This window comes from Apus apus, chromosome 1 (assembly GCF_020740795.1).
Source record: "Apus apus isolate bApuApu2 chromosome 1, bApuApu2.pri.cur, whole genome shotgun sequence".
In the NCBI taxonomy this organism is placed as follows: Eukaryota; Metazoa; Chordata; class Aves; order Apodiformes; family Apodidae; genus Apus; species Apus apus.
In genome coordinates, this window is record NC_067282.1 from 156,736,665 (window position 1) to 156,763,670 (window position 27,006).

General features: G+C 39.1%; 2 protein-coding genes across 12 annotated transcripts in view; both read left to right on the forward strand.

The window, feature by feature from the left end:
• The window catches only part of BLTP3B (bridge-like lipid transfer protein family member 3B), a 58,887-nt gene extending 53,591 nt beyond the window's left edge, over positions 1 to 5,296 (forward strand). For both annotated transcript variants that reach the window (XM_051616435.1, XM_051616426.1), the window contains 2 exons: positions 2,366 to 2,532; positions 3,237 to 5,296. In XM_051616435.1, coding sequence (XP_051472395.1) covers positions 2,366 to 2,532; positions 3,237 to 3,362 — 293 coding nt within the window. In that variant the 3' untranslated portion in view covers positions 3,363 to 5,296. The remainder of the gene's footprint in view (positions 1 to 2,365; positions 2,533 to 3,236) is intronic.
• A 13,560-nt stretch (positions 5,297 to 18,856) lies between these two features.
• Positions 18,857 to 27,006, forward strand: part of ANKS1B (ankyrin repeat and sterile alpha motif domain containing 1B) — a 432,033-nt gene continuing 423,883 nt past the window's right edge. For all 10 annotated transcript variants that reach the window (XM_051612894.1, XM_051612912.1, XM_051612951.1 and 7 more), the window contains exon 1: positions 18,857 to 19,278. In XM_051612894.1, the coding sequence (XP_051468854.1) occupies positions 19,145 to 19,278 (134 nt within the window). In that variant the 5' untranslated portion in view covers positions 18,857 to 19,144. The remainder of the gene's footprint in view (positions 19,279 to 27,006) is intronic.

Genomic DNA, 27,006 nt, shown 5'->3' on the forward strand with positions numbered 1-27,006 from the left:
TGGTGACTCAACCAGTTCCCTGGGCAGCCTGTCCCAGTGCCTGGCAACTCTCTCAGTAAAAAAAAAATTTCCTGACATCCACTCTAAACCTCCCCTCTTGCAACTTGAGGCCATTTCCTCTTGTTATGTCGCTTGCCTGGGAAAAGTGATGGACAGCCACCTCGCTACAGCCTCCCTTGAGATAGTTGTAGAGAGCAATAAGGTCTTCCCTCAGCCTCCATTTCTCAAGGCTAAACAACCCCAGTTCCCTCAGCTGTTTCTAGTAAGACATGCTCTAGACCCTTCACCACCTTTGTTGCCCTTCGGCAACACTTCGGCACCTCAATGTCCTTCTTGTAGCAAGGGGCCCAAAACCAAACACAGTACTCAAGATGTGGCCTCACCAATGCCGAGGACAGGGGGACAATCCCTGCCTTAGTCCTGCTGGCCACACTATTCCTGATACAGGCCAGGATGCTGTTTGCCTTCTTAGCTACCTGGGCACACTGCTGGTTCATATTCAGCCGGCTGTTGACCAACACCTCCAGGTCCTTTTCCTCTGGGTAGCTCTCCAGCCATTCTTTCCCAAGTCTATAGCATTGCATGGGTTGTTGTGACCCAAGTGCAGCACCTGGCACTTGGCCTTTTTGAATCTCATACAGTTTGCTGTCCAGATCCCTCTGTAAAGCCCTCCTAGCCTTAAGCAGTTCAACACTCCCACCCAACTTAGTGTTATCTGCAAACTTACTTGAAACTGCACCGAATCCCTTTGTCCAGATAATTGATAAAGATATTAAACAGAATATCATGTACTCCTGGCTGTGATTTTCTTGGAAGTCCTCTGCTGTCAATACATTTCTCACACTGGGGTATCCAAAACTGCATCCAGTAGTCCAGATGGGATCTCACTGATGCTGACTATAGGGGAATAATAACATCCCTCATCTTGCTGGCTACACCCTTGCTAGTACAGTGTGTATGTGATTGGTCTTTGCAGTGAGAGCTCACTGCTGACTCATGATAAATCTTCTTATTGACCAAGGCCTACAGGTAGTTTCCTGCAGTGTACCTTTCTGTCCACTTGGTCCCCAACCTGTAGTGGATCAAGAAGTTATTTATTCCAGCTCCAGGACTTCACACTGGTTTCAGCTGAATTTCATTACTCCAGTCAGTCTGCTTTTCTAGCCTGTCCACATTCCTGTGAAAAACAGCCTTGCCCCTCTGTGTCAGTCACCCTTCAATTTGTTACTGTTCACAAAATTACAGAAGGTGCACCTACCTTTTCATCCAGGTCCTGAATAGATTAACCCAACAATTTGCCATGTATTATATGACTTCAGGAAGAGGAAGCTCCAGGGTGATCTTAATGCCCCCTTCACTTATCTGATGGGAAGGTATAGCAAAGAGGGATCAGACTTCTCCAAGGTATGCTGAGGCATTATTTGCTTGTTTTTTAATTTCTCCACATTATCTAATACATAGTTTGAGTGTTTAAAGATGTTCAATGTATTTTGGTCATTTTTTTTTATACCCAACTTTGAAGAAGAAGAAATAGTAATTTAGTGGGAAAATATATCCGTTTAAGGTTTCTTTCAGCATGTATTTTCTCCGCTTTTTGCTGAAGTGCTTTGATGCCTGTTGTTCCTGGGGACTCCTCTGGTACAGTGACTTCAAATGCACAGGTCAAATGGTGTCTGCACTGCAGTGATTATATATCTGCAGTGCTACATTTTTGAGTCTTTATGTGTGTGTGTGTGTGGTGGGAGGGGGCTAATAAGCAGAAAACTCTTTTTTAGAAGTCCATGTTTGAAAAAGAATTGTAAAAAAAGGGGGTATTTACTAGACTACTAAGAACTGTGACCCTCATTTTTCCCAATGGTGTATAACAGTGTATTTAATAGATATTACAGTGCTCTTCAGCTACACATACCAGAAAGTTTATTTAATGCTCAGTCAGTTGAGTTATTTTTTAATTTAAAAACTTGATCCTGCAGGTTTATCTCATTCTATCTTCAAATGTAAATGCAGTCTTCAGATCTGATTTGGACCTGGAGACTTTATAGTAATAGCAATATTAATAGTTCTCAAACTTCTAATGATTCAGAGTGAAAATTCTGTGGAGATGCAGTATAAAAATGGGATAATTTTCTTCAAGCTGGAAGCTACATATTGCTTCTTTTCATGCCTCCTTTCCTTTCTCTTTTCCTCCAAAAAGTTATAAGACTTTTAATTATTTTTTTATTCTCTTAAATTGTTTTTTGGGAGATAAATGTAAATGTATTTAATATTACAAGTATATTTATTTAATTTGTTTTACTTTTATGCTGATGAGAATAAATTTTTTAAAAAGACAAGAAAAAAAACCTGAGTACTTTCTGTGATACAGACAGTCAAAGAATAAATGATGTGTCAAAGATGAATTCAAGCAGTGCATTGCAGCAAGCAACTGGACCTGTTGGACATAAAACACAGGACCGAGCCACACAAACTGTTTGTGAAGTTCCCAGACCTTCTCAGTCAAGCAGGGATTCAGCTGACTTCCTTAAAAATGAGGTATTAAGAATTTCTTCTGTCTTCCCTCCCACCCCCTAAAATTGTGTTACAGTCATTAATCATCATAATTGTTAAACTATCTGGGCATAGTCTTGGGGGTTACTTCAGCTGAGAAATCTGTTTTGGTTGGAAAATATTAATTATACTATGGTTCAGTACTTAGGCATACAAAATAAATTTAATACTGCTTTCTCAGTAAGGCAGTAATACAGTGCAGACCAACTCTTGTCTTTTACATCAGAGGGATTTTTATGAGGGAGCAAGGCCCTTCTCCCCATCTCCCTCATCCCCATACATAAGAACTGCCAAAGACAATAGACTAGACTGTTAAGTCAGACCCTTATTAATCTATCAATCATACCTGGATTTTTAGTTGGTGATGGCAAAAGTTGAGCAACAATTTGGTTATTTTTTTCCACTGGGTAACAATATATTCCTAGAGCTGGAAACCTGGTGTCATTTCCACTCTGAAATGGAAATGACATAGCAAAAATTTTTGGTATCTTGCCTTTCAAACTAACTGCATCACCTCTATCCACATTGTTCACTCATTGACTGAGAATCAGACACAACTGCCTCATCCCCAACAAACCTGTGCTCAGCAATGAATGACAGGAAGTGGTATTTTAAGAGTTACTGCAATGGAAAAAGTTGACAGCATGCAGAAATACTAACAAAGCTCTTTTCTAACCTGATCATTTCAGCTTATTGAAGAAAATGAATGTCTCAAACAGGAACTAGCCAAAACCAAAATGGCTCTTGCTGAGGTCCAATTGGAAAAAGATACCCTGCTTCATCATATAAAGAAGATGAATGTTGATCATCGGTAGTACAGTGTTCTGTTGATGCAAGGCATCATCAACAGAACTTCAAGTGATGGTGGCATCTAAAATACTGTTTGTAAATTGCTGGAAGACAAGGTTGGGTTTTTTTCGGTCACAAAGTTTTGTCATTATGAACAAAATGTGAACTAGTAACTATTCCAGAATTATCATCAAATGTTGTAACTTTTTTCAGCCCGTTTTAAACTGAAATGACTTTGGAAAAAATTAGTTAATACTGTACTTTATTAATTTACTGAAGGAAAAAAATGATCATATAATCTACTTTTAATATTGTCAAAGGAGGTATTATTTTTAAAATGTTTTCTGAAAAAAACTGGATGGCTCAGCAATGAAAGAGGGTGCCTGGGTGCATAATGGAGTAAAATGTACCATGTGTTGTTAACAAACTGTACCTCTGTTTGTTAAGATTATCTTGTTTTATTATTACCAGAAGGTATCTATACAGGAGGTTACATTTGCACTATAATGATATGGGCTAAATCCTCTAGAATGGTATGGCTACAGAAAATTAAAATACCAGCCCTAAACTGACCCTAAATTCATTGTAATTTGCCCAGAGAGGATTTTAGGAATAGTCCTCTGGTGCTATAGAGTTCCATATACCTTTTCCATATGCACTCCTGAAATACCACAGTCAATGGTGGAGAATTTAAGTAAGAGGGCATACTACAGGGCTTTCCTTCTGCATGAAGGTCTGCTACATCTCTACAGCTGATGTAATTTAGACATTCACACTTTATTTTTCCTCTCTCTGTGATGAGGATATATCCCTGCAATAGGATCCAGCCCTTCATGAAAGGTGAGCTTTGAACTGTTTTGCATGTGTGTCTGATTTCTGCACTACTCATCAGACATGCTCAAGGATTTGGTCCAATGTATTTAAATATGTAATGTCTTTGCTTGTGAGGAGAGGATGGGAATCCTACAGGGATTAATTAATTGTATATTGCATTTTTGATAAAAAAGCTGTAGAGAATAATTTAATTACCCAATGAAATTGTGAGATTACATGAAATGTAATTATACAGTTTAAATCATGGGTGATTTGTACAAATTGAACAATAAATTTCAGATAAAAACTGGTACAGATGAATAAACAAAAAAGCACAACACTGTAAAATAGAGAATATAAGAGTGTGCTTCTAAACCATTTGAGAAACAACATACAAAAACATACATGCCTTTAAAAAGCTGGTTTTGCTAGGAGTAAAAATGAATAATTCAACTAGTGACCTTGAATCTGAAAACTGAACATTTTTTAATTGCTGCCACAATTGTTTCTGCTCCATGGGATGTTTGAGGGAAGTTTTATTTGTAGATATGCATAAAAATCTCGAAAAGTATTTAGTATCCTGTGGTTTGACTTTGCATATTCAGGCTGTCAAACTAGTTTTACTTAAAAATGGTTTTCATTAAAACTTTGGAGGACACATAATTTACGCTGCTGAAAATAGTTATTGAAAGTATGTAGATTTTAAGCAAGAGCTCTGTGGAAAAACTGGTTGAGGCACTATTTTAAAGCCTGCCTTATGAAAACCTAGTTGAAACTCCCTTTAATGCCCATGGAAGTTTTAATCTTATTATTCTGAATAAGATGAAAACATATACACACAGCTGTTTCTAATAGAGGAACTAAATATTTATATTTAAAAAGGTACTTAAGACAACACAGTATTAAATATGGGTAGTCCAATTTCACACAAATGTGTCAGATTCATGGGAGGATTTAATCTCAACTGGTTTATTTCTGTACTGATTGGTACTGTTAAAGTCAGTAATTCTTACTTGGTTTATCCCTGCCAAGCTCTAGTTAGGATTATTCTGAAGAAAGGAATGTACAGAGTGCTTAGTAGCATGTTGCTGGAATAATACATTGAGAATTGTTTAATTTTTAAAAAGAAATAAACAGCAATATCAAATGTCTGTCCTTATTATTTCACAAGCAACTACCTGCTTCTTTTGACAAAAAAAACAAACACAAACCAAACCCAAGAACCCAAACAGGCTCTTCGCAGTACACTTGAAATTCCAAGTATCACTTCCCTGCACTTCATTATAAGTGAATACATTTCTATTTTGCAGCAGTTTTGCACTAATGAGCATTATCTGTGGACAGTTAGAAGAGATGAATGTCCTTGGTTGTTGACTTGGCATTACTGAGGGTGGTAGTGCTGTGTCACTCTGAAATGAGTTTTGCTACTGAAAACAGGCAGAGTGTTAATTCATTTATTAATGTTTGAAAGGACAATGATTAAACTAAGCCTTAATAGGTTACACTAAAAATAGCACTTAAAGGCCTCAGTTTAAATACAAAGATTTATTTCATGGTGAGGGCTCTGCTAGTGTTCATAACCTCCATAAATCCTAGGTATGAAATGTGTACCATCAGTAGAGCCTCTTGAGTGGATCGTCCCTTTTATTCTGCAACAAACTAAATGGAACAGAGTTTGGAGAACTTGAATCTGTACAGAAAACTGACTCTAAGAGTACAAAATGTGCAAATGTATTGCAGAAGCAAACGTCTTGCAGTAACCAGATTTCAAGTAAGTAACAATGGAGAATGGCTTCTGTATTTTTAAAAAAATGCTGGTATTGATCTAGTGCTTAAAACATTATTCACAGAAGTAAATTTTCAGCTCACTGTTGCTATCTGCAACTTTTTGATAGTACTTCAGATTGTGATTCAGGTGTTGATATAGATCAATGTCTTTTTATCTATTGTAGGAACAAAAAATGATCTTGCTAATATGTTCAGTAATGATGAAATTGTGGGTGCTTGCTGTGAAATCTAATTCATCCCTCCTGGTAGGAAAAGGAGGTTTTTGACAGCCCTGCAACACAACCCTATCTTTTTGCGTTTTTTCCTTCCATCCCATGCCACTCCAGTCTTGACTACCTTTTGAGTAGTAGCCCCATTTCCTCTGCCTCAGTGAACATACCTGCCATTGTGACCTCATAGGAGGCTCTGCAGTGCAGAAGCACGTCTCCAGTGAATTGATGCAAACTTCAATGGTGCAGGCGATCTATTCTAAGCTGGAGTCTACTCAGTTTTGTAGTAGGGTACCCCCTGATCTTGTATTTCTATTAAGGGCATGAAATGTGGAAGCAGTGCAAAGATCGTGTTAATCACTCTTAAGGAATGCAAAAAATGTGTGGTGGAAGGCTAAGTATAGTGTGGAGAGCATAATGCATGAAGTGGTTAACACGGTTCGAGGCAAGAGTATGTTAGAAACCACCACAATTTGGAGTTAGATAATTGGGAGACTCCTGCACAAATGAGCAAGCACTTCAGAAGTGGTAGTCTGAGCCACTTAAGTGCGGAACAAAGAATAACCCTCTGAACAGCTTATCTGTGGAACAAATCTGGATGTTTTCACAGTGTCTGCAAACCTCGATACACCATTACCACGGAACCTGCAACCATCATAAAGACTTATAATGTAATTATAATGTTCTGCTAACTGTTTAGGTTTTCGAGCACTGGAAAATACTTTTTCACTGAGAAATACCATACTGAAGTCTACCATAGTTAACCTTTCACCAGTAAGAAAAAGAGCGCTTAACCAGTTCTCAGAATTACGAATTTTTCAGTCGTTTTTCTTTTTAAGCAGCAAGAAAACATGGTGAGCTGCACTCTCCTCACATGGCCACCACTAGGTGGCAGTCCGAGAAGTCACTTGTGGCTTCGTTTCCTTGGGGGCACCAGATTGTCCTTGTTTCTTGACTCTTGACCAGTCTCACTAAACTAGAAAATGTCCGGATACAATTTGGGGGTTTTATAAGCTTTTGATGATTAACTTCTTAACATGATTTTAAATCAGAATTTTTCACTTTCAATTTAGATAGCTTATCTTTGTTTCTGCTGCCTTCTGTAGAGCATATTAATTTTTTCCTCTTTAAATAAATTGTATTAACTGCATGAACATTATTAGGAGACCTTATTCCCCCTTTTATGTTTAAATACATTTTTGCACATATTGTCCCTTTCATAGCAAAATGTTTATCATGTTTGTAGGGCTTCATCTGTTAAAAAGTTCAGGAAATGTTTCTGGTTTTTCTGTCACTGCGTAGATGAACAACTCCACCTTGATGTAATCAATCTTTTTTTGCTCAGTTTCTTTGCTAAATAGAAAAAAACACCCTGATTTTAATTCTACATATTTTTAGTAAAAGGATGATATATAGAGGTTTCCTATGTTTCTTTGGGGATAACCAAATGAATTCCTTTACAAATGCTGACCTTACTGATCTTCACCAGATGGAAATATAATAAGATAGTTTATATTAACACTATAGTGCATGTAAGTGATTTGGAGTAATTTCTTTTTATATCCTGTTTGGCTTTTCAAAACCTCACAGGCAGAATGACTAAGCAGAGAGAAGAGCAAACTATAAAATTAACTGTAGGAAAGGGGTCGCTTTATTTTTGTCAAATAGTTAGAGAAAATAGCGTAGAAAGCAGATGTCTTTTCATTCCTCTGGAATCTTAATGTGGTTTGTTCCTTCCACTTATTTTTAAATTTGATTCTAATAAGAGACTGCAATTCAGGATAGGTATGGTGGAGAGTTTCAAGTACCATCCTGCAATGCCACATACTAAGAACATGTTGCAGAGTTTGACAATATGCTGGACACAAACACAATCTCAGCCACTTTTATTAAAATATGTTATCATCTCCAGACATTTAATTTCTTATCTAGGAGTAATGCAAGAAATATGGTAAACTGCAGTCATTGAGCAATTATTTAAAGCAATATCAGAGCTATTTTCTTTAACTGGATCCTAAATCCTTCCAATTTGCTAACAGCTGGAAACATGTAACTCTTAAGGAAAACTGCAAGTTAAGTTTCCAGCTTATATTCTTCTGAAGGTATATCCAGGAGTGGTCATGACCTGAATGCTGAGGTTTTAAAACTTTCCTTTGCAATTATTATAAGTGTTTTCAGCTTATGCAACAGAAAAGTATTCCTTCAAAGTCATAATATTAAGAAGATTTTAAAATAGTCCTTGAAATGGGACTTGACAAAATATTTCAACAGGCAAAGACAATGTAGAGTTAATCTCTTTTGCCTTTTCATTATGCAAAACACGTCCCTGATTTAGCTACTGTAAGTCACTGCTGTCAGGAAGGAGAAGAAAGGGATGGTATTTCAAGTAAGTGTAGGGAAAAAAATACATTACAATGAATTCTGGGCACCTTATTCACAAACAGTTGTTCCTATCTGGCTGAATAGTTGTCATCCTTAATGTCATCATGGCTGCCTTTATAGCTACTGGGGTCAAAATCAAGATGTTTATGTCATGGCAATTAGTAATGTAGAGGCTATAGATTTTGGGTTTTTTTTCTTTCCCATCTGGTGATAGAAACTTGTACATGGAGCAACACCATACTGTATGTAGTGGCAGACTACTAATTGACAAACACTGCCATTTGAGTATTATTGCCATCATCTCCCACTTTGTTGATGCCCCCTCACTTTAAGGACACTTGGAAACTGCTTGTGCCAATCAAGAGAGCCTACATAAAGTGAAATCACAAGCACAGTTACAGGCTGGGTAGAGAAGAGCCCTGAGGAGAAGGACTTGGGAGTGTTGGTTGATGAAAACCTCAACATGAGCTGGCAATGTGTGCTTGCAGCCCGGAAAGCCAACTGTGTCCTGGGCTGCATTGAAAGAAGTGTGGCCAGCAGGGCCAGGGAAGTGATCTCTCCCCCTCTGCTCCAGTCTTGTGAGACCCCCACCTAGAGCACTGTCTCCAGGTCTGGAGCCCCCAGCATGAGGATAGGAGCTGTTGGAGCCAGTCCAAGGGAGGGGTAACAGTTTTAAGCCGAAAGAGGGTAAACTTAGACATTAGGAAAAAATTCATCACTGTGAGGGTGGTGAGACACTGACAAAGGTTGCCCAGAGAAGTTGTGTATGCTCCAGCCCTAGAAGTATTCAAGGCCAGCCTGGATGGGGCTTTGAGCAGCCTGCCCTAGTGCAAGGTGTCCTTGCACACGGTAGGAAGATGGGAACTAGATGATCTTTAATGTCCCTTCCAGCCCCAACCATTCTATGATTCTATGAATACTAGGGTAGTTGTATCAGATAGTGTGCAATCTCACTCACAGTCCTATCCTGAGATCCATCGGAAATGGGCCTGCCAGAAGAATCTGAGGTTCTGAAGCACTGGAGGTGAAGTTACCAGCTGAAGTTAACTGAAGCTTCACATACTTAGAAAAGGATGAGGCAGAGCTGCAACTCAAACATGTTGTAAACACAATGCACATTCTCACTACAACCACACTAATCTTCTCTATGAGAAATATGAAGTGATATTAAAGAAGAGATGGAAGTAGAAAAGAGAATTTTTATGAAAGGAAGTTTAACAATTGTGGCAAGAGAGAAATGCACAATAAATAAAGCCATGCTGAATACTAAATCAGGTGGTATGAGTATTTAGATCCCATAAACACATGTATACATAATGTACATTAGATCAGGTACATAAGAAAATGTACAAAAAAGATTCAAAATATCTAGAAGAGATGATCTGATGTAGAAAGAATCCTACCTGAAACAAAAGAAATTGACTTGGCTTCTACAGCAAATCTGTGTTTTGCTGAATCAGCTCCAGTTACATGAGTGTCATGGATACTCTGGCATTCCTGTAATCCTCTCTGCTACCTTTGCTACTGGAGTAGGTCAGTATGCTGTTGTGTTCTTAACACATTTTTGTTAAATTTAATATTGTTTGTGCATGTTTCTGCCTCTCAAATCTTAGCTTTAACTTAGTTGCTGAATTAAAATTAGTAGGGCTCTTTGCCAGAGGACGATACTCATCTTCAGATAAATAATAAGAGTAAATCAAATGAATTGGCTGGTTTAGCTGTAGACTTTACCAATTACTACTTTTGACCAAAATCTATTGTATTGTCTGAAGGCTGAAAATGAGTTGTCACATTAGCAAAAAAATTACTCATGCTAATATTTTCCTGCATAATCCAGTTATAAAAAAGATAAATGAGATTTAGAAATTAACTGCATAACCACGTCCTCTCATGCAAAAAAAGCAATAACTTTCTTCCCTAGGCAGTACAGGATTAGCTTTCAAATTTTAATAAACACTCTAGAATGCTGTTTTGTGGGGCTTGGAGAAGTAATTAGAAATGAAGAACCTTTTTACCGTTGGGCTAACTGAATAAAATACGCCTAATCTTGTGCTAGGAGCAAAATACCAGCTTCATAAAATCACTGTCTCTGACAAATTTGGTATCAGTTCCTCCTAGCATACAGCAGAAGTATCCTCAACGTCAGAATCGCTGTGTGGTTGTGTGTGTACTGTACAAAACCAGAGAGGGCAATACTCTGTGTATTTAAATTTACATGTGAAGACTACATAAAACTACACTCTTACACAATGCAGTAACCCGAGTCAAGATATATTAGCAAGATGATGAGCAAAGCTCACCTACCTCTTGCTTGTGCTTTGTTGCTGTCAGTGTGCAAACACAGGGAGCAGTCTCCAGGCTAAAAGGTAATTTCTCAGAATAAAAGCACATGGAACCAACCGTAACACAAAGCAACCCTATGCCTATTCTAAATTAAAATGTTTGAGTGAAAAAATAGATAAATGCATTTTAAGCCTGTCCTCTGAAAAATTCTTTGTGTTTCCCTAGTTTTTGTTTAGGAAAAAATAATGGATGATGGTTTTATATTTACATTTTCCATACCACTTATGATTTTATATGCTTCTCTTATATCTCCCTATGGTAGGAATTTTTTTAAAGCTGAAGTGGCCTAGTCTATTTAGGTTATACAAAGGCTGTGCTATACATCTGATTATACCTCTTCTTTACCCTACCTTGCTTAGTTCTGATGTAATCTTTTTGAGACAAGGCAAACACAGTGGTTTTATACATTGACATAACAATGCTCATTTCTGTTCCTAATAATTCCCAATTATTTTATTTGCCATTTTGATTACCATACAGCATTAAACGTAAAACTTCATAGAAATATCCAAAATAACTTGAGATTACAGGGATGTAACAGCAGTTTTGCAACTGTTAAAGGGAAATCCAAAATCTCTCTCCTTTGCTGCAACAGAGAATTATTTTCTTTTGTCAATATTGTATTTTACTGTCTACTAGAACAGTGCCTTGATGTACTCTTTCATACTCAGTTTTAGTTCAAGCTGTTCTGAAACCTATTGTTTCACTTGAAAATTTTGTTACTTCACTTTATACTCACTTCAGAGAGTCTTTGTGAGTTTGATGGATAGTGCAGGTCCTAGGAGAGACCTCTACACAGCTGTCCTGACAGCTCTCACCATTGTGAAAACCAGGCATTCCTCTATATTTTCCCCCCTCCTTTAACCAGTTGTCCATTCACAAGAGAATTGTCTCTCTTTCTTAACAACAGTTTAGCTTCTTTAAAAGTATTCAGTACAGACCTTGTCAACAGCTTTTTGAAAGCTAACTGCAATCTACTGATGTAATTGCCATTTTCCATATGCTCTTTGACTCCTTCAAAAAAACTCTGATACACAAGACCAGACTTGCTTCTCCAAAACCTGTACTGAATCTTCTCCATTGTATGTAGCCAGATGGCTACCAATTTTCCAGGCATGAAAATTAGGCTCAGTAGTTCTCAAAATTCCTCTTCAAGACCCTTCAAAGTTATTTGCATCACATTTTCTTCCTTGCACTCATCTAGTACCAAAGCCAATTGAAAACAGTAGTTTCCACCTCATTATTTTAATGTCAGGAGTGTTTGATTTTAGGTTCCTTCAGACTCTTTGGAGAATTTAATCTGGTCCAGACAAGTTGGTTTTATTCACTGGTTTGTTTAAGAAAAGCTTTTCTTATGGGACTGTAGCTTGAGTTTACCCTTTGGACCTGATCTGTAAAGAAAGGCCCTGATAGTTGAAAGGACAACCACTTTTTCACCACAAATAGTTCTGTTCACTCAAAAAGAACTGGCCAGACCCAAGAATCCAGTGCAAAGTTAGCTACCTGCATCATTTTTGTTAACTATCAAATTTAGATTTTGCAAAGATTTGGTAAATTTCAGCTAGTAAGAGAAGTAGTGGAAGATTGCTTTTCATTGTATATTTGGCAGCACTATATCCATTATATCAATTTGGTTTTTGAAAAAAAACAACAAACCAACACAAACAGTGCTTTGTGTTTTTGCTTCCATGTTAATTCCCAAAGCAACATTAATAATAAATTTCTCTGTCATTTATTTCCTCTTCAGAATGTCTTATTATTATTCCTAGTTGTATGAATCTCTTACCACCCAGCTCTCAGTCTGAGATTTATACCTTTTAAACACATATAGACAGTTCTGAGCCTTCCCACATCACTATCTAAATATGTTCTATTTTCTTCTGTCTGCATGATTCATTTCCAGTAACTACTCTCTCTTCTGGACCCAGTGAGGTCTGAAGCTCTGTGATGCAGAGCAGCACAGTTGGAATTTCAAATGCATTCTGCATTACTAGTTTTCATAACATGTATCCACAAGCATAAACCTACCCAAATGATGTACGATAAGCATTTGCTCAACCAGTTCTGTTAATCCTGAGAAGTGATTTACCACTACATCTATTCCTGTGTAAATGTTGCTATTAGTAGAGACACAAACAGAATGGAACCACTGGCAGAATACCTCTAGCTACTCTGTCACCTTAGAGTGCACTAGCTCCCCTGTGGTGGCATTCTTGTATGCTTCTGTTCAAGAGACAAGGATAACATTTGGACACAATTTTAACAGCTGTCTGTACTTTCAGTTGCAGCCCCTCATCACTAGCACGTTTCAGCTGAGATTTCTCTATGATCCTTCTTTCAGGCAGGCAAAATCTGATGTGTGGGCAATGTTGTACATATCATAAAGGGAAGACAAGAAGGGGAAATGATTTTAAAGTCTGAAAGAGGTTACAACATATTGAAGGTAGAAACAAGTTATTTTGTTATCACAACAAGCATTAAGCAGTACGGGCAAAGGTTTAATACCGTATTGTATCTGTCAGCACACACTGGATTTGGGCACCTAATCAGCATGCACCAACTTGCATTCACATTTGATTCTGCATTTCTCTCTAACGCATGAAGAATAGTCTGAGCCATATTTTGATAGCAAACTGATGTAAACCTATGACAGAGCAGAAGGATTGGATGAATAATTACACTGCTAACCCCACCGGCTGTCACACGAGAAATACATGTAAAAAAATGTATAGATGTACCAGTTAATCTTGCATCTGTAATCAGAGTGAAATGGCAATTGCACTAGAAATGGCATGGCAGACAGATTTGACTTACAGTCAGTACCATCCCATCACTGATTTCTGGAGGCTCAGCTCTCCAGCACAGACACAACCTGCAGCCTGCATGCCCTAGAGACTTTCAAGCATTGGGACATTACAGCCCTCTGGGGAACACACCACATTCCCCATGGTATGTTCAGATGACTCTGCAGGTCAGTGTCTGGGTGACAGACTAATAGTTTAATTTCTTCCTCTTCTTCAGTTTGTTCAGAGCCCCATGAGAATGATATAGTGGGGTCAGTCAGTGCAAATGCTGATAGAGCACCTTGCTGCTGCGCAACATTTCTAAGGGACCATTTCCTTGCATGTTCTTTCCGTTACAAATTTACACCATGACATCTCTGAAAGCAAGTGTTTACAGCTGTGATCTAGTCAGAATTCTACAGTCAGAGGTAGGATTGTTGGGGATAAGCAATAAAAAATGCTTTTCCCCTTACATGTTACTTTAGGTTCCACTTAATCTGCTCAATGCAAGCATTCATGTGCTCTTTTGAAACCCCAGCACTCTTGGTGTTTTTACATTCTCCATGAGTTGGTTTAGTACCTTCAGTTTCTATTCTTTTCTTTTACAGTGGAGGAGGATGTCAGTCCTTTAGCATATTTCAGTGGCAAGAACTAAACTAAGCAGCTGGTGAGTATCGTGGTGCATCCCACTTATTTCAACTGAGGACCTGTCCACTGATCTGAGCAGATCACTGAGGAAGGGTGATGTGCATCTGGGTTTCACCCTAACAGGGACCCAGGACATGACGGGCATTCACGCCTGGCACCAAGGGCTCAGATGTGCTCCTGGGACCTCCACTTTGGGCTTATCCTCTGAGTCTGATGTTTAGATATCTCCTAAACGAGCAGTGCAAACACATGGTTGTCTGAAGTTCACTGTGCCTTTTTTTACACTATGTATATATCCTGTAAAGAGCAAAAGACAATATCAAGCCTGGAAAACTGTTGTCACCTAGGTGCATGAGAAATAACACTATTTTGGACTCTTCGTAGCTTTTGTCCCTGACTTATCATGGGTATACAAAAATAAGAATAATAATTAGGTCAATTTAATGCTAATTTATTTTCTACTGCCCAAATGATGTGATGATTTGAGCTCTCTTAGAATATCCCTCAGAATTTGTAACAGGGATCTTAGACATTCCTTATATCTTTACATGAGAGAATTGATAATATACAGTCCTGAATTATGTTAATATGTTTTCTATTCTACACAACTATTTTTAAGATCACAGATTTGTTTTTTTTTCAATACTTGCAATTCAGTTTTCCTCATCCCTTCTGTACTCCTGCTTGAAAATAGAGAGGGGAAAGTCACAGTGTTAGAAACCACCCATTTAGTTTGCCTTTAAGTATGGGAGGCTACAGTAGGAGGAAATTAAGAAGCTGGCACCCTGAAATGAGAACAAAGCCAGGTGATAGCTGCATTGTAAAAACATTAAGCAAAGTTCCTGCTTATTACAGTCAGTCCCATTCCTTTCAAATTAAAAAACAGATAAAGAATTTCTAGGTAGGATAACTGCTTTCTCTGGTATTTTAGAAAATGGAAGAAAACAGAAGGTAAGGCATATGTTGTGTTAAGAGAAATCTTGAGATTGAAACTGTGATGCCACTTAGACACTGACAGCTGCAGTGGTCATAACTTAAAATGTCTTCGCAAATACTAAAATTATAGAATCAAAATTCTGCTGTGGTATGAAACAGCACTGCCCAAAAAGCATACAATGTTTTTAAAGATCTCTTGGCTGTTTTACAAATTATTTTTCTCATCTATAACTGCTGCAAATTATAAAGCTACATTTCTATGCCTAGTTAACTTATTTATCATACATATAATTTTTAGCACTCCACAATGTTGTCCTGATGTTACCAAGAACAAAGAATGTAAGACACTTAAAACCACAAAAGAATCCACTTGATCTAATAGGTTTGACCATTTACATTCAACTCAGTCTTGGCATGTTTTTTTGATTCCTACAGTCCACCACCAATTTAACCTCTGGAAAGAGACCAACCCATGTTCTGAGATCTTTGCTTCAATAGCCCTTAGAATTTACCCATTTTAACCCTTCCATTACATGGTGCTGCTTAAATTCCTTTTTACTTTTCAGACTGATGGAATAACTGTTTTCTGCTCTGTTTGCTAACGAAACTAAATCCTCTGTTTGGCCTTTTCAGTTTTGTGGAGCATTAGGCTGATGGGCTTACTGGAGTGGTTTCAGCCTCACTACATTCATAAAATCTTCCTGAATCTGCTGGCTACTCCATTGATATTTCTATCCTGACTCTCCATAGTGTTCCACAACAGCGTTCTGGATGATCTTTTCAATTAGAGCACAGCCTTGAGATTATATTTTCCCAAAAAGCATTATGTAACGTTTATACTGAGTCATATTTGCCATCTGCTGATCCAACCCCATAAACAATCCAAATTCTTAAAAACCTGAGTTTTCCTTAGTATCTGCTTCTAATCTAACTTTTCACAAGTGCCAGGTTTGTGCACATACCCCTGCTTTGCCATTAGCTCTTCACAGAATACTGGCAGCTCTTCAGAGGCTCTCAGCAAACTTGAAGACATCTGTTCATGCAGAGGATACATGTGAGAAGGTATTTATCAGGCAATGCATGAGATCGCATACAAAATCAGATGCAAGACATGAATAAAGGGAAATGATGGCTACTTTAACAGAAAACATCAAGAAGCTGAAGAATTGAGGGGTATTCTTAGCTAATGGCTAACTTCTTTGGAATCAGTTAATGATCAAGGGGCTGGTAACAAGACACGTTAAGTTTTTACTCCAGCTTTAAATTACTGTTTCCACTGCTGTGACTATGGACTTAAAACATAAATCCTAATTCATGTGATTATACATGTATTTATTTAATCTACAATGAAACACTTGTGATCACAGAATTAGGCCTTAAAATTGCTATTTATATCAGACTCAATCAGAAAGGCTGTGGTTAAAGAGTCTCTGCACCTAGTAATTTTATGCCAGTGCTCAATTCCTTGTCCTGTTGACAATATTGGAGAAGACATCATTTCACATCCTGAAAATGCCAAACCACGTAAATTACATTTTCTAGGTAAAAGAATAGATGCTGTACTATTGATATGGACAACAGGTCTTCTGAGGAGAGGCTGAGGGAGCTGGGGCTGTTCAGCCTGGAGAAAAGGAGGCTGAGGGGAGACCTCATTGCTCTCTACAACTACCTGAGAGGAGGTCGTAGTGAGGTGGGTGTTGGCCTCTTCTCCCTGGTGACTAGAGATAGGACAAAAGGAAATGGGGTCAAGTTACACCAGGGGAGGTTTAGACTGGATATTAGGAAAAATTTCTTCACAGGAAGAGTGGTGAGGCATTGGAACAGGCTGCCCAGGGAGGTGGTGGAGGCACCATCTCTGGAGGTGTTAAAAAAATGGGTGGACATGGTGTTTTGGGAGATGGTTTAGTTGTTAGGGGTTGTAAGGCAGATGGTTGGACTTGATGATCTTGAAGGTCTTTTCCAACCTTGATGATTCTATGTTTCTAAGTATATTGGAACAACAGATGTACATTGATTTTTTTTTTTCCTTTGTAAGAGAAAATTCAACCCAGAAAGAAATTTCCATTGATTTTTAAGAGATGAAAACTGTTTAATGAGGTAATAAAAATAAGAAAACACCTATAAAACTGACAGGGAGCAAACCCAATCATTTGTGAAATCAACACAGATCTTTCCACTGACTTGAATGTCCCACAGGTCTGCAGTAATTAACACTCTCTCTGAAAATGTAACATCGAAGCCCTGCCTATCACAATGTTACTTTGTCATTGCTTGAGCTTTACACCTTGTGAGCACGGTTCTCAGGAGGACGCCGCTGATCTCAGAGGGGGAACAACAAGGGGTCTATTTGCTTGTTCTACCTATGATTCCACAGCCACAAATTACTAAGCAGGAACATGGAGCTGAAATTTGTCTTCACACGTACACACAATATCACCTGGTGCATTAAACAAGGATGTAAGTGCCTATGCTGGCTAGCACTGAGTATCTTCAGCATAGCTTGTAAGAACTTGGAAAGCCATAAGGAATGATTAATGCTCGGATTAATGGTGCTCAGAAAAGTCATACAATTCACGAAAGTCATACAGTTACATGTTTGAAACATGTAACAGAACAAGGCATGACTGACACTGACGCCAAATGTATTTAGTTACATCCCTCCTCTGAAACATTACAAAGCCACAACCCCGGCGTGTGACGGGCGTGAGTAACCCCGCCTGCCTGACCCGCCTGCCTGATCCGCCGAGCCAGCACCACGGTTCTGCTCCCGACCTCAGCGGCGCCTGGATTTTCCTTTCCCTCCACACTGCCCTGCTCCAGGACGCAGGCTCCCATCGCTGCCGGCCGGTCCCTGGATGGGGATAAAGCCTCTCCTCACACGCACCGACACAACGCCGCGCCCCTCAACCCCGCCCCAGCCCCACCGGCTGCTGACCCGCCCCAGGGCGGGCGCCCCGCACCGCCCACCCGCCCGCGCCCCGCAGGGGCCCGCCCTGCGCTCCCTGCCCCGGCGGGGCAGCGCAGCCCCGCCCTTCGCCGCACCCAGGGGTGCGTTCGGCCGCCTCAGCAGCGGGAGGACTCCCCGCCCCGCCCCGCCCCCGCGGCTTCTCCCTTCCCTTCCCGCAGCGCCAGGAGGCGCCGCGTCCCCGGAGCTGCTGCCCCAGCGCACCTGCGGCGGCCGGACCCGCGGGCGCGGCCGCCCCGCAGAGCGCTCCCGCCACCGCCGGGGCCCTGGGCCCCGCACCTGGCCGGGCGGGGAGGCCGGTCCCCGCACCCCCCCCGGCCCGCAGCACCGCAGTGGCGCGCCAGGCGCTGCCGGTGGCGAGGGGCGGCGGGGCGGGGTCCGGGAGGCGGAGGAGGGCGGCGGCAGCGGAGCCCTGCGCGGCGGCGGAGGGGGCAGCCAGCCCGGGCAGCCACTGAGAGCGCGGCAGCCGCGTCTCCCCAGCAACGGGCCTGGCAAGTCAGGGCTGCGCCTCCTCCCGCCCTCCTTCCCTCCCTCCTTCCCTCCCGCCCTTTTTCCGTCCGTCCGTGAGGGTCGTTCTGCCCCTCGGTCTGGCCGGGCACGGGGGCCGAGGCTGCCCGCTGCCCCCCGCCCCGTCCTCCGGGCCGGGGCTCGGGGTGTGTGCATGGGAGCGGGGGGGGAGGTTCTTTATTGGCCTCGTCCTCCCCCCTTTCGCTTCCACACTCCACCCAGAAATGATCCAGTGAAACTAGGAGGAGGTGATTCTCCTCCTCCCTCCTGCTGCTGCTCCTGCTGGTCTGGAAGGGACTGCAGGAATCTCTGCTCTGCTCTGAGGCAGGGGCTGGGGAGGGGAGGTCGTTCTGTGGAGCGAGGGGGCCGCTGTGGCCCAGGTGTAGCTCTCCTGGTGCGCGGCGGGGTGCGCGGGGGCTGCTCGGTTCCTGACCATGGGGAAGGACCAGGAACTGCTGGAAGCTGCTCGCACTGGGAATGTGGCTCTGGTGGAGAAACTCCTCTCTGGGAGGAAAGGAGGGATCCTGGGCAGTGGATCTGGAGCTATTCCCTTATCAAGCTTACTGAGGTAGGGACATCGTTCCCCATCAGATGCTGGGGATATTAACCTCTTCTTCCCTGTCATCATCATCGCACCTCTCATCTTCATTTCTATTCCTGCATCCTTCATAGTAACAATACATTGTTCACTCTCTAGCCAAGTACAAGTGTGCCTGTGTTTAAAGTCACAGGCAGTCATTTTATTAATGTAGCGATACAGAATTTGTTGCCTTCAATGCGTCAGGACGGTACTTGTTCATTCTGTTGCTAGCTGTGGTGCAGAACTTAGGTTTTTATTGTTGGGCTAATATGCACATTATACTAATTACTCATCTTCCCTTTGATATTTCATCTTCAAATTACTACTTTTAATCACAGATGGAAATGTTAATCACAGACAAGGCATTGCATTGTGAAATTATGTGCAAAAAGCTATCACTTCACCCCATACTCTCACCCATAGTTGCTATCCTCACTTGCAGAAGAAATGAGGCATGCTGTAGTAACAAGCCTATAAACCAAAGAAAGGGATTTTTTTTTTTTTTTTTTTTTTTATGAATGACCATCAAGGCATAGGTATAAAACTTAGGGAGCAGGTTAGGTAATAGCAGCATTACTTTCAAGGTACCTGGGTTTAGTGGAGTGAAACTGGGTTACTGGCCATGTTGGGTGAAAGGACTTAACTTTAGACATTAGTCATATCTTGGGTATTCTACAGCATGGCTTTGATGTTAAGTTTCATCATGCTCTTAAGTTAGAGCATTATCACAAGCATTTATGACATTTTACAGTATTCAAACACAGAAAGGTCTGCAACACACAGTCCAGTGCTGGTGTTCAATAATACACTGGGAATAGCAAAAGAACACTGAAACACTGGTGACCTAGAACTTGAATTAATTGAGTTTTCATTATTTGGCTTTTTTTTTTTTTTTTTTTTTTTTTTTTTTAAGAAAAGGCCTAGAGAAATGGAAATAACTTAATTGAAAAGATATTTGTTATTCTATTGCCAGTACGTCCTCATCAATATATTTATATTATTGCAGTATTCCCTGTCAGAAAATTTCGTGTAACTGCTGGAATTATACCTGTTTATACTATATTATAAAGTCTTCTTATTTTGAAGCTGGCTTTAGTGCTGTAAACAACAACAGTTCAGATATTCATACTTTAACAAAGTTGTATGGTGCCCCAGTTCAATTGGTTATTGCACTATTGTTTAATTACAAGCCCGTTGACCAAAATCAAAACACACAGTTTAATTGCTTTTTGTGCAGTACTTGAATAGACTGCTTAGCAAGGAGTATGCCAGATAATTGGTTGAATTTAAAATACGAGGCTTCTTAAAATGTGGTAACTTGGGTTTTTTTGTAAGTGCAGAAGTAGGTTCACTTCAGTACAATGACTAGCCATTTATAATCCAGTTCTACTGCATGATTTGTGTAGTGACTTTCTTCAGGGCTAGTGCCTGTGCTTTATTTTTGCACTGTTACATTCATGTTGTGTATCGTAAGTTCTGTGTATCCAGAGGGAGTGTATTTGCTTGTGTTTTTCTTTTTTATTAAACAATGTTTAAACAGTGTTTTAGTTTGTGTAGACAGAACACATCGACCGTGTGTTTTGTATATACAGGGTGTCATGAGAGTCATAGTTTGTTACTCAGAATTTAAGTATCTTAGGTTGTAAACTCAACTGTAGGTTCTTCTTTTGTTTTGTTTTTCTTTTGTGGTTTGTCTTTTTTTTTTTTCTGGAAGTGCACTTAGCATAAAAAGAAGTAAAGCAAAATAAAGCAAGTACTGTTTTATTGATGATTTTTCTTACTACTGTTATAAAGAATGTCTATGGCTTCTGTACATGTAACATTAAAAGTAAAAATGCATTTTAAAGTAATTCAATAATGGATTAATGCATAAACATTCATAATCTAACACGGTATTGAACATAATGCTTTTTAGAGGGAATCTTCTTAATGTAATTGACTTCACTAGGCATATTCAAAGTAGAAGGTACTGTGCATTGTAAAAAGTGTTTTCAAGAAATAATTATATGTGTTAGGTATTTTAACATACCTTTTCCTGGAGATGTTGCATGATCTAACTGCTGGTAGTAATTATTAATTAAGTCCAGAATGACATGCAATATTAAGGTTGGATATAACTTGCTACAGAACACATCAAAATAGAAGAAGGTACTGAAAGGGAGTCATATGAACATCTTGCTCCAGTTTAGGAAATCAGCACATACTGAAAATAGCAAAGTTATAGAAAAGCTGTAATTGTACACTAGAATAAAGTTTGAGTTTGGGGTGATCTAAAGATGTTTTAATAGAAAGCCAATTGAAATAGCCTAGTAGTACAGCTATCCTAGTATTTTTTGTATAAAGTTTATTAGACTAAAAACTGCTTTTAAGGGTTATAATAAAAAGAAAGCAGCAGAAAAAAATATAAGAACAAATTTTTCTTCTTTTTATAGAATCTTTAGGAATCATTGTGTTTGACAGTGACTCCTGCTGTTTCACTGATCATTATTGCTTAGTTCTTAAAATGGTGCCCCAGATCTGTATCTGTCCTACTCTGGTGAGAAAGGTCCATCTTGCTTTTTCTTTCTTCTTTTGGTAGTACTCTTCCTATCATTAAGGCTGGAGAAGCCCAAGTCTTTCAGCACATAAATGGACTAATACTGTACTTGATATGTTCATCTAAGTAGCAGTACACTTTAATTCAGATTTCTCCTAAGTACTGGAGACAACTCAGAAAAAGAAAAGGCTTGGAGCCATGGAGGGTTCAGCCACATAAACTGAATTGTCTCTTTTTTTTTTTTTTTTCTTTTTCTTATTTTAATTTGCTTTGTAGTAATCATGTACTTTTTGAATGAAATTCACATTTTTAAATGAAATTCACAATGTGCAAATGCACAAACTGTCTGAGCTCTGATCTCCTGTTTACATTTTTGTAGCAATTTTTTCTGACTTATAGAATAATAGAATCACAGAAGGGTTAAGATTGGAAGGGACCTTAAAGATCATCAAGTTCCAGCCTCCCTGCTGTGATTAGGGATGCCTGACACTAGACCAGGAGGCTGCACAAGGCCTCATCCAACCTGGCCTTGAACACCTCCAGGGAGGGGACATCCAGAACCTCCCTAGGTAACCTATTCCAGTGCCTTACTACCCTCATGGTGAAGAATTTCTTCCTAGTATCTAAACTAAATCTACCCTCTTCCAGCTTATAATGATAGGACAAGGGGTAATAGTTTTGAGTCCTTGTAAATAGTCCCTCCCCAGCTTTCCTGTAGCCCCTTCAGGTGCTGGAAGGCCACTACAAAATCTCCTCAGAGCTTTCTGTTCTCTAGCCTGAATAGCCTCGATTCTCTCAGCCTATCTTAGTGTACACTCTTAGTGTATTTTATGGCACTTGGGGGGAACAATAGGGCAAACCTTTGTATGGTTGTTTTATATTTGAACATTGATGTTAATTGCAGAGTAAATTATCTAATTGTTACAAAGTTTTAAAAAGTTTAGGAAAAAAATATTGTTCTGGAAGGCTTTTTGAGCACACATACAAATATATGAATGGATTCCTGTGAGGATTTAAATGTATGCTTAAAGCAGAGCATGCATAAAGTGCATAAAAATGATAAATACTTCCTTAACAGGTCATATACACCCCAATATTTGTAATAGATACAGATTAAGACCTCGTGCCCAAATTGATTCATTTAAAGCAATGACAACAAATCAGTGATGTTTGACTGTGTGGGCCATATAACATGTTTCAGTTCAGGAGAAGCTTTGAGAGGTTCTGGGTCCATTTTTGGCCCCCTACTTCAACTGACATACTTTGGAATATAAAGATAGTGAGTGAGTATACTGAGGGTGGATTCCAGGAATGCAAAAGTTAGCATACAGCATAGCAAAATACCAGAGCAAGTATAATCCATAGTAAACACCTGGCATGGAGTAATATCATTGCTTAAACCTAGATATCTTGGGGCATTTTACATGCCCATGAGTTTTTGAGCCATCTGTGTGGGCTGATGGACTTCTAACAAAGAGCCATGGAGATGTGGAGATACATCTAAATTCCAGGTGGGATATACTAGGACATCTAAAGCTGTGTTACTTGTGTGTAGGCTGCAGTCTCCAACCCAAAACATTAGTGCAGGGCTGGGATATATCCTTTTTCTGTGAAGCATGGGTATTTTGAGACACATCAGTAGACATTCAGAGTTTAAAAGACTGAAGTGTAAGGGAGGTGGCTTTTCTCTGTTTTTTTTTTCTGGAATTCCACTTCCAGAAATTGACATACATTAGTATATTAATTATGTTTCATATATAAAGAACCAACCAACCAACCAAAACCCAACATTTTTTATGTGTGTGTGATTGCAAAGAGAATTTTGACAGACAGATCTTTAAATTATTTTGCAGGCTTTTGTATTCTTCCGGTATAAACACAAAAGCTTGAGAGTGAAATCCCACAGTCCCTCTAACTGAATGTATCATTCAATACCTTCATCCCCAATCAGTAAATGTATGTTAAGCAATTCAACATGTGGAAAGAGTAGATTGTTTCTAACAAACCTGTTATTTTAAATGTACTTAATTTTATTATCTCTGTAGGTATATAACAAGTTTTTATTGACTAATCAGTTTCTTATTGGCTAGAAACAGCCTTATTTTCTTTTAAAGTGGAGAAAAATTACTTTGAAGGTTTTAATGTATCACAGAGACATTATCTCATTTGCCCACTTGCAGTCATCCACATGCCTTTTTCCCCTTTATATTTTACAACCTAAAGAAGAATTGGTAGTTCTTGATCAAATGCTATTTTTTAGCATTTTTAAACTTTACATGTTATAAGAGCTTTGGATTTTTAGCAGGACAGAATATGAATGGATGTGAAGTGGCACAGAGTAGTAGGGAAGGGTGTGTTGTCCCTTTCTTGTTCTTTGTTGGCTACTGCCCTTACACAGCGTGGGAGGGTGGAGGAGTCTACACGCTGTTTTTCCCCTTCCACACTCAGCAGACTATGGCAGGACACAGCTCTGTTCTTTGCTTATTCTTAGCGCAGCTACACCATGTATAGGCCTGGCCGAAGATATTTCTCATCCAAAGTATAAGAAGCCCAGCAAGCAGATTGTCAGTCCGCGAGTTGCAATCTGTTTCCTCATCTGTTTCTCAGAGCAGTGTCTTGCTTGCAGCAGAGCCACAGTTTAGCCTGATGGCCTCCGTGCATGCTGAGCATCACACAAATCTACTTCTGTCCTTGTGCAGAGCCATGTAATTCGCTTGGCTTGCTGTGCAAAATCGGATTGCACTTCAGTATGGCTTATAGAGCAGGAAGTGTTTCAAATATTGAAATCACTTATGAAGCTTTAGTTAAAGTTTTAGCAAAGTTGTTTTTCATGTTATAATGTAAATAACAAATGAATCACCTTATCAACAAAAATAAAGGCACTGGTTCTGTTTTTCATTACAAATAATGTTGTTTAAAGTAACAGAAACTTTCTTAGGTTGGTTTTATAAAGAAATTGTATTATATGAGGCTTGCAGTAGCAGGGCCCTGGGCTCACCTGCTTCTGAGGTTACTTGTTTCTGTTAGAAGGTGTTTATTTCAGACAACTAGTGCAGGTAATAAAATAGCAAGTATTTGTTCTAATTTTAGTTACACTGCTTTTAATTAATATATGGAGACTTTTGTACTGTCATCCTAAGCAGAGACCAGCATATCCAGATTCCTCAATTACCTTCTTGTCCTGTTAGAGTAGGAAACTTAGGTCTTTTGGGGATCCATTTAATTTTCCTTCCTTTTGTCTTTCAGTATGAAGTGCAAATTAATGATCACTGCAACACTTAGTTCATGCTGTTTGATATTAGCAATAGTTGATTGCTGCCTTGACTGCATGCTTGCCCTTCCAAAGTATGAGCCTCTCTTAAAACTTAACTTTAATTTATTTTTTTTTTTCCCCTTCCTTTGACTTATTCTTATTTCTGAGAAACAGTTTCAATTAAACTTTAGACAAAATTTGATCTATAGAATTTCTTGGATTTCTTCACAAGTTTGAAACACACAGTATATAGAAATACGGGCAGTGTCCAGGACATCTGGTAGAAATCGCATTGTTGAGGGCAAGGCAATTAACAAAGTTTGTGTAATATATCTTTCCTCAGAGCTCAATGTGATTCTGATTTCACAGCTCTGTACTTAATCTCTATGGATAAACTTCTTATTTCTCCTTACTCCAGATCTTGTTTTCTGATTATTGTTCAAGTGTGCATTCTACTAATTTTCTAAAATGTGACACCAAATGTAAAAAATAACCACCAAGAATTGTACACCCTATGTAAAATCTACTGAGGTCATATTATCTGCCTATAGATATGATCAAGATATGGGATGTAGCAGTGCTGGGAGGACTGATAGAGTTTGTGATGGAGTCAGGAAGATTAATAAGACAAATTTTACAAGCTTGATAAGAAGAAGGTAAGGAAAAAACCCAGAAAATTGAAGTGTCTGTAACTTAAAAGAATTCTTTTAGAATTCTTCTAGAATTCTTAGCCACTAGAAGGCTAGTGTCTAACTCTGCAGGGAACCATATAAATGCATTTTGATCACCATCTTGTTTTCCCCCTTGTCTGACATTGATGATTTGAATAGTTTGGTAATTCAATAGAATTAATGCTGCTTTATACATTTTTAAATTTGATCTATGACATTGCTGCTTTTAAGTGGTAGTATTATAGCAGAACTATGAGGGGAAATAAATGAAATAAAATGAAGAATGATGTAATCTGAAAGGTCTGCTATCTTGTGACTTGTCAAGGTTGGAAATGGTATGATGAGCAAATATAGATACTCTCAAGACAAGCATTTTCACAGTCACTGCACTAGTGATCAAGAAGAACATAGCCATGTTTCTAAAAATCTACAGGTAGGTTCTTTTATTTGCCCTGGTTTCAGTTTGAATGAGTATTTGTGGGTGAACTATTAAGGAACTGCTTGTAGCTCTGACTATTTGAAGCATCCTATAAAGAGCTTTAATTTATGTTACTGGTATCTCATCCTCAAGGGACAATATGCAGCTACACTGCCTTTCTTCCAGCAAGCTTAGCATGCTCACCTGTACAGGTGACATATAGAAGAGTTGCACAGCTGGAGTTCCCTTCTGCCATGGAATATTTCTACTGGCCACTTCCAATCAGAGTACACATCCTAATATTTTTTATTACTTCAAGGTAAAATATTTTGACAACTTTTAATGTTAAATGTGCAAGGCATAATAAGCAGTGTTAATTCCTGCCTACTGATAACAGCATTTTCATGGACATGGATCCTTTTGGGAAGTAAGGAATACATTCTGTTTGAACTTTATAGTCTTTATGGGGAGACTTTTATTACTTTTTAATTACCTTTTTCCTGATGACAGTATTTTCAGAATGTTCATTTTGCATTTAAAAAGTAGTATAACAGCTCTTCTGTACCTAATTAAACATCTATGAATTTCTAATACTGTACATGTATCTAATATAAGGAAGGTTCTGTGAGATTTAATTGCAAGAGGTTATGCTTTTATTAAATAATTTTGCACTATTTCCTATTTCTTGCATGTAGGTTTTCTAAGAAAAAGGAAATGCTAAAATGTACATCTTGGGAGCAATTTAGTTCCAATTAAAAACACTTAGTAGTAGCCATGTTCCCACAGGTTTTGATGGCTGTGCTAGGTGTCTTAAGTTCCTATTATAGTCAATGGAGAT